The 13,297-nt window shown below is 35.3% G+C and overlaps 1 protein-coding gene across 8 annotated transcripts in view; it reads left to right on the plus strand.

Annotated features, from left to right (window-relative positions):
• The window catches only part of LOC129764141 (myosin-IIIb-like), a 238,785-nt gene that overhangs the window by 171,875 nt on the left and 53,613 nt on the right, over positions 1-13,297 (plus strand). For 7 of the 8 annotated variants that reach the window (XR_008741070.1, XM_055762947.1, XM_055762953.1 and 4 more), the window contains one exon: positions 4,811-4,967. Coding sequence is in view for 7 of the 8 variants with exons in the window: in XM_055762947.1 (XP_055618922.1) it covers positions 4,815-4,967 (153 nt within the window). In the remaining variant the exon portion in view is untranslated. Of the gene's footprint in view, positions 1-4,677; positions 4,968-13,297 lie in introns of those variants that run through there. The other variant, XM_055762951.1, reaches the window with a different exon arrangement.

Here is a 13,297-nt window from a genome sequence, read left to right on the forward strand (position 1 = left end):
GCAAGTTCTAGAATACACGTGACCTCAGAGCAAGTCGGAAGAAATTTCTTTGACGAAAAAACCCTCAGCCAGAACGGGAATCGTACCCGAACCCCCGGCATGATAATGTGTGGCACTAACCACATTGTTCTAGCATTGTTCGAACAATGCAATTAAATTATTATAAATTGATTGAGGCACTGGATTAGATTATTTTTTCTCAAAGTTTTGTCAATTTCTTTTTTTGCTTGAGCAGCGGTCTTAATGTTTTGTCCGACACTGTATATTTTAGGAAAATAAATAAATATTAGAAAACAAACAAAATAGAAATATAAAATATATTTAAAAAAAAATTTGATATTTTCGTATCGGGCAGTTCTCGAAACAAAATAACAAATTTCAAAAAACACATGCGAACATATTTAAATAGAAATTGAACCAGTACAGAGTCTCAAAATTCTAAAAGAAATCAGAATCCATAAATATATAATTTTTGTATCGCGCAACACTGTTAAAATTCTGAAGAAAACCAAACACATCTAGGAAAGGCGGTGAAACACATTTAAATATGAATTAGAGTAGTACTGAATCTCTAAATCCCTCAAAATTTTTCGTTTATTCAAGATTTTTTTAGTACTAAATTTTTTGATGAAACACTTTTTAAATAATATTTCTCGATATACACTATTAACTCTTTGTGGTCGTTTGTCTGCTCTCAGCCACCACAGCAAGAAACCCTGCTAATCTTATATTTCTTATAATCAAGTATCAGTTTATGCTTCTCCTAAACGAAGCTTGATGTCTAGTGAACCTGTTCACGAATCAATGCGGTGCTCCTATGAGTAATAGATAACGGTATTGAGTATCAAACAAAGTAGTCACCCGCACAAGACAACGCACAGTGCGTTGAATGCATAGGAATGTGGGACAAAAATCATAACAGCAAATGTTATGTAACAATGTCTTATGTTATTTGAATTTATAAAGAGCAGAATAATTGTTTGCATAAGTCTCTTGTTAAAAGTGAAAAGTGTTGATCTTTTCAGGCATTTTCAAGCTGGCATTAATTACACATTTATTGCATCAATGGCAGAAGTGTCTCATATTCAACGGATGATAAACATAAAATTATGTATGGATTATACTTCATATGATTTACTCTTGGAGACTGTTTAGAAAGTTTGCACATGAAGACGAATTACATACTATAATTTTCATACAAAAACAACACATTAAAATACATTGTTAAGTTAATACTTATACATAGTTCACAAAAACAATCAAAAATGTATAGTTTTCATAATCTTGCATGTATCACTACTTTTTCAAGGAAAAATAATTCCGTCCAGTACAACACCCATGACCATATTTAATACGACCGCAAAGGGTTAAGACGCACTTTCAGAACAATTTTTTCAAATTTTTAACTCGAAGCTATCGAGAATGGCGTGTAAAAAATTGATGAGTACGTTTATTAACATAGATCCTGTGGCGAACCTCATAAGGGTTCAAAATAGTCAAAAATTCCCATTTAAGCGGGTGATTAAGCATAGAGCGGGTTATTTGGTGTGGGGGCACTTTTTACATTCTTACCCAGCCACCGTGCCCTTTGTATACCTGTTTATTTTTCAAACATGTCACAACAACGATTCTACAATCGAGTCTGCAATCTGCAACCGTCAATTTGACAATATTCTGTGAATTCAAATTATTCGTAGCATAATGTGTATGTATATGTTCACAAACTTAATTTATTGCCCCTATATTGATACGCATTAGACACTGATGCGTCAATGCAGTATTTCATTGCCACTATGATTGAAGTGGTTGATATCAACAATATGACACAACTCCGATAACGATAGCGACAACGAAAACGTACAACCATACAATATAGCTCTAATCAATCGAACACATGCGTTGATTTTTGGTGATTACTAGAAAAGCCAGTGGTTTTGGGTTAGATTTTTCATGGGAAAATATACTTTCATACGGCATATCGTTGTCGAGTGTTAGTAAAATTGTTTCAAAATGTAACACCCGCAAGAAGAAAAACTGCATACCCAAAAAGTTTCAATCTATTTTCAATCTATGACGAATTTCATGCCAACTCGACAGGCCGTTGGCAGCACCATCTCAGATAGCAGTGAAACGTTGTGGGTGTAAAGATATGGGTCATTTAAGCAACTTTGCATACTTCAAATATTCGAAAAATAATTAGACTACTTTTAGGAAAAGGCCAATTTTTTTTCTGAATTTTTTACAAAAAATTTATAACTTTAAAACCATGATACCTACAAAATTATTGTCAAAGGATGAAATATATGCAATTATTAAAATTTTCACAAAAAAATACCAAATTTTTTTTGGAATAAAATTTCGCTGACAATAAAGTTATTTTAAAAATTAATATTCATTTTTCTCAAAAATGTATTTTTTTAAAATTCCCAAAAATATACATATGAATAGCCCTTACAATTTCCAACAAGTCTTCCATACATCGGAAGATGGGCACTTTTACAGGGAAAAAGTTTTTCGAACAACAACTTTTTCATGTTTTTTTTTTTGAAAGAAATACAACTTATCCTAATTTTGTTTAAAGTCAAGATAGACATTCACTGTATTCGACAAAGTTTTAGATCTTGTTGAAATATAAACTTTTATCGAAGACATCAACTTTCTATCTTTTGTAGTTTTTGGAATATAAGTCATTTTTGTATGGAGACTTCAGAAAAAAAATGAATGTTTTGCTCGCAACATTTTTGTGTGTAAATTCTCACGTTTGACATGTTCTTGACATGTTTCTGAATAGGGAAAAGTTAGCAGAGCATGTAAAGTGCGATAATTTATACACAAATATGTCACGAATTAAACATTATTACTATTTTTTCAAAGAAAAAAAATTAAAAAGTTGTTGTTCGAACAACTCTTTCCATGTAAATGTGCCCATCGTCCGATGTATGGAAAACTTGTTGGAAATTTTAAGGGCTATTTATATCTATTTTTCAGAATTTTAAAGGCATATGTTTTCGAGAAAAATGAATTTTAATTTTCAAAATATTTTTATTCAATGAATTTTTTCTCCAAAAAATTTTTCGATAATTTTGAATGAAAACCAACATAATTTCCTACATTCCATTCTTTGACTAAAATTTTGTAGGTCTAATATATTTTAAAAAATTTGAGTTATTTCAATTTTTTTTCGGAGAATTTTAACCTAAAAGCTATTAGATCTATAAAAAGTTGGTCAGAGAATGAAATGTAGAAAATTACTTAGGTTTTCATTAAAAATTATCAAAGAATTTTTTGGAAAAAAATCATTGAAAAAAAATATTTTGAAAATTAAAATTCATTTTTCTCGTAAACATATGCTTTTAAAATTCTGAAAAAATAGATATAAATAGTCCCTAAAATTTCCAACAAGTTTTCCACACATCGGACGATGGGCACATTTACATGGAAAGAGTTGTTCGAACAACAACTTTTTAATTTTTTTTCTTTGCAAAAATAGTATTTTTGTTCAATTCGTAACATTTTTGTGTATAAATTATCGCACATTACATGCTCTTCTAACTTGTCTCTATTTAGAAACATGTCAAGAACATGTCAAACGTGAGAATTTACGCACAAAAATGTTAGGAGCAACATTATTTTTTTCTGGAGTCTTCATACAAAAATTACTTATATTCCAAAAACTATAAAAGATAGAAAGTTTATGTCTTCGACAAAAGTTTATATTTTTTTTAACAAGATCTAGAACTTTGTCGTATACAGTATGTCGCGCTCTTGACTTTGAACAAAATTAGGATAAGTTGTATTTATTTCAAAGAAAACATGAAAAAGATGTTGTCGAAAAACTTTTTCCCTGTAAAAGTGCCCATCTTCCGATGTATGGACGACTTGTTGGAAATTGTAAGGGCTATTCATATGTATATTTTTGGGAATTAAAAAAAAATAGGTTTTTGAGAAAAATGAGTTTTAATTTTCAAAATAACTTTTTTTTAGCTAAATTTTTTTCCAAAAAATGTTTTGATATTTTTTGTGATAATTTAAAAAATTTCCTACATTTCATCCTTTGACAACAATTTCGTAGGTATCATAGTTTTTAAATTATAAATTTTTGTAAAAAATTAAGAAAAAAAAAATGTCCTTTTCCAAAAAGTAGTCTAATTATTTTTCGAATATTTCAAGTATGGAAAGTTGCTTAAATGACCCATGCCTTTACACTCACAACGTTTCACTACTATCTGAGATGCTGCTGCCAACTCCTAAGACGAATTGGCGTGAAATTCGTCTTATGTTCTACTGACTATTTGTGGATTAATTTTCCTACTACTTTATTCCGGTGAAAATGCTACACACGACAACGAAAACGAACGCAGATTGTATTTGAAACATGTTGTTTGGCTGCTTCATGCGTTTGTTGACTCGCATGTAAACTGCTACTGTCCGTCGATGCAACAACACATAATCAATTTAGGTTAACTCTAAATCGATCAACGGCCAGCCGTTTGGGGTACGCGTGCTGCACGTTGTTCTAATCCTATTATCGCCCGACGGCCTCGCTCGTTCGTGCCATTCTAGTCAGGTATTGTGATTTCTTGCAGGGGCACCTCACCTCGCTCGGGAGCGAAGAGTGGAGGCGTTTCCTTCCGTACCGTAATGACCCGTTGGGAGTCTTCCTTGCTCTACGATGAAATCACCCGGCAACAGTTTGCGCTATTATTTCGTGCGGTTCAGATCGGTCGGAAATGATTACAGTTTCGCTCCGAGTAAACTGACAGTTCGGTGGATTAATTTGAGGTCATCTTTTTCGTGTACTCCTCGACAGAAATATGGCCTACAATGGACTGTCGCAGCATGTGGATTTTATGAGACTGCCCAATCCGGTCGACCGCTTCGCGCTCCTGGATCTCATCGGCGAGGGAACCTATGGCGAGGTCTACAGTGCCAAGGACAAACACACGGGCCGGAAGTTTGCCGTCAAGGTGAGTAGGGATGGGGATAATTGATTCTAAATTCAAATAATTTTTAGAACTTATATCGAATATTGTACCAAACAATCAAACGTATCAATACAGATTCATCCGTAACACTAGTCCCAGTCACGTGTTGCTTCTCACGTTTGTACATTTGCCCTTGCAGGGCTTCAACCGTGTCCGCCATGTGAGCTTTCCACTTCGATTCATGTGAACACATTTCGCAAACCCAGCAACAACTCAAGTGGAAGCGAACCTATCAGGGAAAAGATCAAAAAGTAAATCGACAAGCCGACTAATTCGCAGTCCGTCTGTTAGAGCCTGTTTCCATATGCAACGTGTCGACAAGGTTCGACTAGTTCTTCCGATCTCTTGCGCATATGTATGTGACTTTATCATACCGATGATCTTCCTCATCTCGGAAGCATCAAGCTGCCAACTCATCTGTGAAGTGAACAGAACCAACGCAGGAAATGGACCAACCTTTGTATGCTGATGAACCTTTTATCGAGAAAAATAGCAAACATTTGCGATTAGGCGTAAGGCGAAACAAAAATAGGTGAACACTGTCAGTCTTCCTCGCTGGTCTCTCATACACCCAGCCTTAATCTGGGGAGGAAAGTTTACCGTTTGCTATCGGATAATGGGTTGTTTCACCCGTTACATAATCAAGCTAATTGTGTTAGGGAATATTAGCTCTGCTGCAAGATTAGCAATGATAGCTCGTATCTTTTTCCGGCATCGCCCCAAAGCGTACCATCGGGTGGAGCCAGAAGGGCTCCGAAACGATGGCCGACACTTGAATGAGAAGTCATTATCCAGTTGTTTTACAGAGATGTTCGGCTTCACCGGAGATGCGAAAGCTTCCTGTATCAGAGGAATAATCGTTACTTGTACGTTACCTCTTGTATTATGTAGACAAAATCTGTATAAACATTCGGAGGCGAATGGAAGCTAAAGCTTTTCATTTACTTTTGATGCAAATCTCACCCGAAAAGTCGGTCACGCAGTATGATACATTTGTTGTATCGTTGCATCTAACATACTTGCCGGGTCAATTTTGTATTCAGGTCTTGGCTAGTAGAACAACATTGAATTGCTAGTAGAACAACTTGAGTAAAAAAATCCTCAAATTAGCTGGAAACACTCACAAAAATATTACTCAGCATTGTAGTACAATTCGTATTCTTTCCCTTTGTAAATTCCCAAAACAACTTTGTCCGATAAGCTTTCAAAACATAATACGAGATTTTTCCAATGTTTTGTAGTTGAGACATCCGGGTTCTGTCACGTTGCTTTTCACAATGCAACAGCTTTATTAGAAGTGTTTTACCTGAATTGGTTACAATTGCGAATGACAAAAAAAGCGAATTGCTACATAGAAATGATGACGAAATGATTTTTTATAAATTTGATTATTTAGTAAGGTTTAGGTTTGAGGGAGCCAAACTCCTAACTTTGTTTTTTAAATAATAATTTTATTTTTGACGTAGGACTACGTCCTTCATTTCTATACTGGGGTGTAAGTTCAAACTTTCGAAAACGAAAGCGTTACGGCCGAGAACTAGATTTTGATCGTTAATAGCTCCTAAGCAACTGAACGAAATGGTATGATAAACAATTCATTCGAAAGATAAAATGTCCACGCGTTGTTACTTTTTGATCCAATAATTTGTTTCAATAGCCCTAAAATTACTTTCAAAACAGGCTATTGAAATCACACCAATCGATATATAAGCGAGTGCTGCTCGAAAATCCACTCAGTTATAATTGCGCAACGATTGAGGTACGATCGCTGGAATGGATGGATGTTTCCCTAACACAGACTTCAAAACCATGGAGCCAGGGGAAATCGCCATTGCAAAATGGATGCAAGCAGTGGGTACTTTTCTACTTGCTTGCATTTCTGCAAATTGGAATGTTTCCCTAACACAGACTTCGAAACCATGGAACCTGGGGGAAATCAACATTGCAAAACATATTCTAGCTGCGAGTACTTTTGTACTCGCTTGCGTTTCTGGAAATCGGAATGTTTCCCTAACACAGACTTCAAAACCATGGAGCCAGGGGAACTTGGCATAGCAAATTGGATGCAAGCAGTGGGTACTTTCGTACTCGTTTGCGTTTCTGCAAATTGGAATGTTTCCCTTACACAGACTTCAAAATCATGAAGCCTCGGAAAACCACTCAGTTATAATTGCGCAACGATTGAGGTACGATCGCTGGAATGGATGGATGTTTCCCTAAAACAGACTTCAAAACTATGGAGCCAGGGGAAATCGGCATTGCAAAATAGATTTAAGCAGCGGGTACTTTTGTACTCGTTTGAGTTTCTGCAAATTGGAATGTTTCCCTAACACAGACTTCAAAATCATGAAGCATGGGAAGTCGGCATTGCAAAATAGATGTGAGCTGTGGGTCCTTTTGTACTCGCATGCGTTTCTGCAAATTGGAATGTTTCCCTAACACAGATTTCAACGTCATGAAGCGTGGGAAAATCGGCATTGCAAAGTTGAGTTGAGCTGCGGGTACTTTGTACTCGCATGCGTTTCTGGAAATCGGAATGTTTCCTTAACACAGAATTCAAAACCATGGAGCCAGGGGAAATTGGCATAGAAAATTAGATGCAAGCAGCGAGTACTATTGTACTCGGATTGACTATGGATTTGATAAGGTATGATACGGTGTAGTGGATGTGATCAAAGTGGATATTATATTACATATCGAAGAAATCACATTTATAAAAGCAGCCGATTACTTGCGGTCAACTTTTGTAGAGTTTAGTAGGGTGACATATTTTGACGTGGGACTACGTCTAACCGGAGTATATGGGGGGTAAAATGAAAACCTAAACACAGAACATGCAGGAAAAAATGAAAGATTCCGAATGTTTATAACTAGAACATTCCTTACCGGATCGGAAAGATGTTTGCATCAATTGATAGGAAATTTTTCTACGCGTCTATCGTAATTAATAAAATTCTATTTTTCATTAGATAAAGAATTGAATAACTGTAAAATATTAAGCGTTATTTAAACGCCCTAGCTGCCTCGTTTTGATTGGCCCGATTTACGACTTCTCCAACACAACCATAATAACCAAGCAGCCTTGGGGAAATCGGCATTGCAAATACATGAAAGTCGGGGGTATTTTTGTTCCGACTGAAATGCGTTTCCCCAACACAGACTTCAGAATCAAAGTGTGGGGGGGAGTTGGCATTGCAAATTCATGCAGGTCAGGGGTATTTTTGCTCCGACCGGAATGTGTTTCCCTAACACAGACTTTAAATCCAAGGAGCGTGGGGAGATTGGCATTGCAAATAACGTAAGTTGGAGGCATTTTTCTTCCAACTGAAATGTGTTACCCTAACACAGACTTCAAATACATGAAGCGTGGGGAAATTGGCATTGCCAATTCATGCAAGTCGGGGGAATTTTTGTTCCGATTGAAATGTGTTTACCCAATATACGTACTTTGGTACTCGCTTATCTTTGTGCAGACTAAAATATGTTTCCTTTACACTGTCTTCTAAACTTGGGAACCTGGGAAAAACGTGCAGACATTAGAGGCGAATGAACTTTCAAGTTTAAAGCAAGCAAAATTCATATGTGCTGTTCACTGAATTTCTACGCATACCATTTGATGATTAGACAAAATATTGATAACCAGTTGCTGCGATAACGCCTATCGATCAAACAATATGCGTTCGACGTACATGTCAAAACCGAAACTGAGTGCCAGAAGTTCATCAATTCATGCAAATTTGCTGTTCGAAAAAGTACGTACACTTGAGAGATGCAACCTTCAGAGTGAAATGTAAAATAAAATAATCGTTTGAAAATTCTTCCGTTCACATATTTTGTCCTAGGCATCAAACCAAACGTAAAAGGACTGTCATTCAATTTACTTGGAACGAAGAACATAATCTATCACAATGCATGCATGACATTACATGGCATTTATTCAACCTCTTTACTTAAAAAGTAAAGATATTGAATTCAATTAAATTTGGAAATTGTTTCACTCAATCAAGAATTAATTCAATACAAACAAATGATTGCTAAGCTAATGTAGTCCCACGTAAACCTTGCGGTTATATCATAGATATAACCCACCCATTTTTTTCCGGAAGAGGAGAGGATACGAAAAGGTTGTGACAATATTGATGGTTTCGTCAAATCCTTGTGTTGGGTGGCTGGCCCACTTCGATAGCCCATAATTCTGCAGCACCCAACACTGCTTGGGGAAATCCTTTTCCCCACAACAAATTACCGTCGGCGAACGAATAACACAAACTGTACTTCACGCAGTCCCGACAGCAAACACAGAACAACGAACGACCAGCACAAGCAGTAAAAGTTTCCTTCTTTACATTCAAAAACAGAGTGCTGGTAAAACGTATATTCACTAGTTACAACATATATTAATAATGCACTGAATTCACAATTTTAATTTCACAACATTACATATATTATTACATTCCAACGAAAATCGACATAATATTTTACATGTATATTGTTCTGCGGTGGTGGACAATAGAGATGTGCCATCCGCTCATGAGCTGTTCCGAAGAATCGACTCTTTGAAGTGAGTTGACGCGGAACAGCTCGCAAAGAATATCAAACAGCTCTTCAGCTCACTTTGATGATGATGAAGGAGAGAAAAGAGCTGTAGAATTGAAGAGAGTGTGTGAGCTGTAATATTCAAATGAACTGACCGTCTCTCGCTCTCCGTGTTATGATATCAGTTCAGTTTCATTTGTTCCTTGTCTTTTCAACTGTTATATTCGGGTTGACGGAATTGGGCTTTGTTTTAGGGGGCGCCAAAAATAATAATTGACTTTCAGGCAGAATGAGCACGTTTTTAAAATTCAAATTATGAATGAAAATTAAAATCTGTGTATTAAATTAGTCTAAAACACTTTGTTTGTAGGCGGTGAAAAAATCTCAAAAAATTCTTCTTGAAGACAATTTTATATTATAATGAAAAGTGTCAGTAAAAATATCGGAAATGTAAAGACAAAAATTCATTTAAATTTTAACATTTTAAACTGGCTTCGTCTTCTAATCTGATAAAGATTACACTATCGAGTTTGGGACCCAAATTGAAAGTCGCCACCAGATGTCGACTCTGACAACTGAGCTGAAGAGCTGTTCATAAAGAACAGCTCTTCTAGATGAGCTGAGCTGATCTGAGCTGTTCATCATGATGAGCTGGATTGCACACCTCTAGTGGACAATTTCGGACTGATTTTGCTCCGTACAAGAACACATTCTCCGCTGCTTTGTTGATCACCGATCGTACGATGTTCCCGATCGCTTTCGGCAGTGGTGAATTCCCCAATTTCCTTGCACATCATTCGCTTCCCGAAGGCATAAGAGTGAGCAATGATCCGGTAAATGTACCTTCTCTACCTTCTGCCCGTGGTACAGCTGCACCGAGAACCACTTTCACTGTATTTCACTATTGTGTATTTCATAGTTGAGAAGTATATCTTCCCTAATTCAATAATATTTCATTATTTTGTGTTCGAACAGCAGAAGATGGCGGATTATTTCAAGTTTTTGTGAATAATGGTAAACAATATTTTTCCCTGGAATAGTTCGTTGGCGTTTGATCAATTCCACACTGAACTGATCAAAAACCTTTGAAACGACCTCGAGACTCGTGGCATATGTGTACAAATCGTTTATTTTTATTATCATTATTCGTGCTACCTAGACCATTTTCTCATGTTCAAGCAACGAAGCAACGTTTTGTTGAATGGATAGGCCAACAAACACTTTTATGTATTAGGTATGGTGAACAGCCAAAGGCAATCTATCAACTGTCAATCTATATATATATATATATATATATATATATATATATATATATATATATATATATATATACAAAAATGGAGTGATGTTTGTCTGTCTTTCAAGTCACTTTTTGTCTCTCTGTCTGTAATGTGATAAAACGCAGTCCTATATCTTCTTCTATCTATATAAATAAAAATGAATCACCGAATGTGTTGATAAGAGCAAAACTCGAGAAAGGAATTGTCTGATTTAGGGTTGTCTTTATTCTATCATATTTTCTGTAACAAACATTTATTCCATGCTCCATTGCTTCTGCAATACACCCATACCTCGCTATACGGCCGCTCTTTATACGGCATTTCGCTATAACGGCCCTCTTCAATCAAGGCACGATTTCGACTTACGGTCTAAAATGATTCACTATAACGGCAAAAAAATACTTTTTTCGATGTCGATATAAAGAACCGCTATACCGGTTTGGCATGTTATGTATGTATTTTTGATTTAAAAGAAATAGAAAAATGCATTCTAAATGATAAACCATGTTACATATTAATCATATTCGGAACCGATCCGATTGAATTTGTATTAGAATAATTGACGGCTTTATACGGCTTTTCGCTTTGCGGCCAAATTTTGTGGAACGAATCTAGACCGTAAAGCGAGGTACGGGTGTATTGTGCGATCAAGTTGAAAAAGCAAGAAAATTGCGGTTCTTTTTATTTGAACGCGCCTCACCAAAAATACTTTTTGAACACCATTCATTAAAATAACCTTCTGGTATATTACATAAACATAAAGGAAATTAAATAAGCTTTCCGACAAAAAATTTAGTCAAATCAAGAATTATATGTTTATTAGTATATGTTTATTTCTGAAAATCATGATGATATTATTTTAATACACGCATACGAGAAAATACCTACTTCTCCGGAGAGCTGATTGTTACAAATTATTTGCATGAACAGCACTCTATTGACGTAGGACTGCGACTTTGATTTCTATATAGGAGGTCACTTTACGAAATTTAAAATGAGGCATATTCAGCCATTCCATGCCAAACCGATATGGGGGTTCTAAAACTTTTGTAAAAATTTATAGTTTTTGAGCCTTATCACGGAATGTTGGACTCGTAATGTTTTGTTTTTTCACTAGGGTACCCATTTCCATAAGGTGATCCAAAACATCCTCTTTTCCCCTTTTTCCAAAAATGGACTTTTTTCAAAAATTCATACTTTACTAGACCGATTTAAATGATCGACACATCAAATTGAAGTCAATGGGCTAGTCTATTACACACTTACAAAAAATAGAATTTTGTTTTCGTAATAGTTCAAATGTTATGAGATTTTGAAAAAAAAAATTGGAAAAAAGGGAAAACAATATTTTTTGGACCACTGGTTAACTTTGAAAAATCATGACTTAAAAATTAAAAAAAATTCTCCCTGGTTTTTTGAATATTATTATTATGTAGGAAAACCTCAGCTCTCAAGAAAAAATATAAAAAAATATAGCGTCCTTGGTCCGGAGACCATGTAAACTATAGTAAACAAATACAATCAATAATTACAAAAAAAAAAACCCAAAATGTTATGTTTCCCAAATAGACTAGCTGATTGACTACAATTTGATCTGTCGATCATCTAAATCGGTTTAGTAGTTTAAAGGTTATAAATTTTTGAACAAAAAATAATTTTTGGAAAAAATGCGAAGAGGAACAAAACTATCAATTTTCACGAAAATCTGAGAACCACTATATCGGTTCGGCATGGAATGGCTGATAGATTTCAAATGCATGTTACGCATAATCGTTATTGCGATAAATACTATATATAATTAGACGGGGAATTCATTCAGCTTTTTTGTTATTTGCTTGTTTTCTAGATTTTATTAGAAAATATGTAAAAGAATATCATGATTTTGAGTATGTTGGTCATGAAAAGAATTTCGCAATGAAACAACTGGTTGCCGATTGAGAATTCGAAAAGTTACACGCATTACAGTTCACGATATCATAGCTAGATGCAATTCAAGTATATGTTCTATATATAATTCTACCTGAAACACATCAATGATTTCATTTACCCAACTACACTTCCCCAAACCCACTTATCGGTTCACCTTTCCCTTCCCTATAAATGAGGCACACGCTTTGGGATTAGTTTATTACAGGAGTCACACACACTACACATGGGAACACTCATGGTCAAAGATCTAATCTTCATCCCTGGTGATATAATTATTCAGTCATTCCACGCCAAACCGATATGGTGGTTCTCAGATTTACGTGAAAATTGATAGTTTTGGTCTTTATCGCAAAATATTTGACCCATATTTTTATTTTTCAGTAGGGTGACCATTTCAATTTTAGGGTGGTCCGAACAATCAACTTTTTCCCTTTTTTTTGTTTTTTTTTTTTCCAAAAATGACTTTTTTCAAAAATCCATAACTTTTAGACTACTAAACCGAATCAGATGATCGGCATATCAAATTAAATGGAATGGCTGTATTATGACCCACCACAGCTGTTTATA

Source organism: Toxorhynchites rutilus, chromosome 2, assembly GCF_029784135.1.
Source record: "Toxorhynchites rutilus septentrionalis strain SRP chromosome 2, ASM2978413v1, whole genome shotgun sequence".
Lineage (NCBI taxonomy): Eukaryota > Metazoa > Arthropoda > Insecta > Diptera > Culicidae > Toxorhynchites > Toxorhynchites rutilus.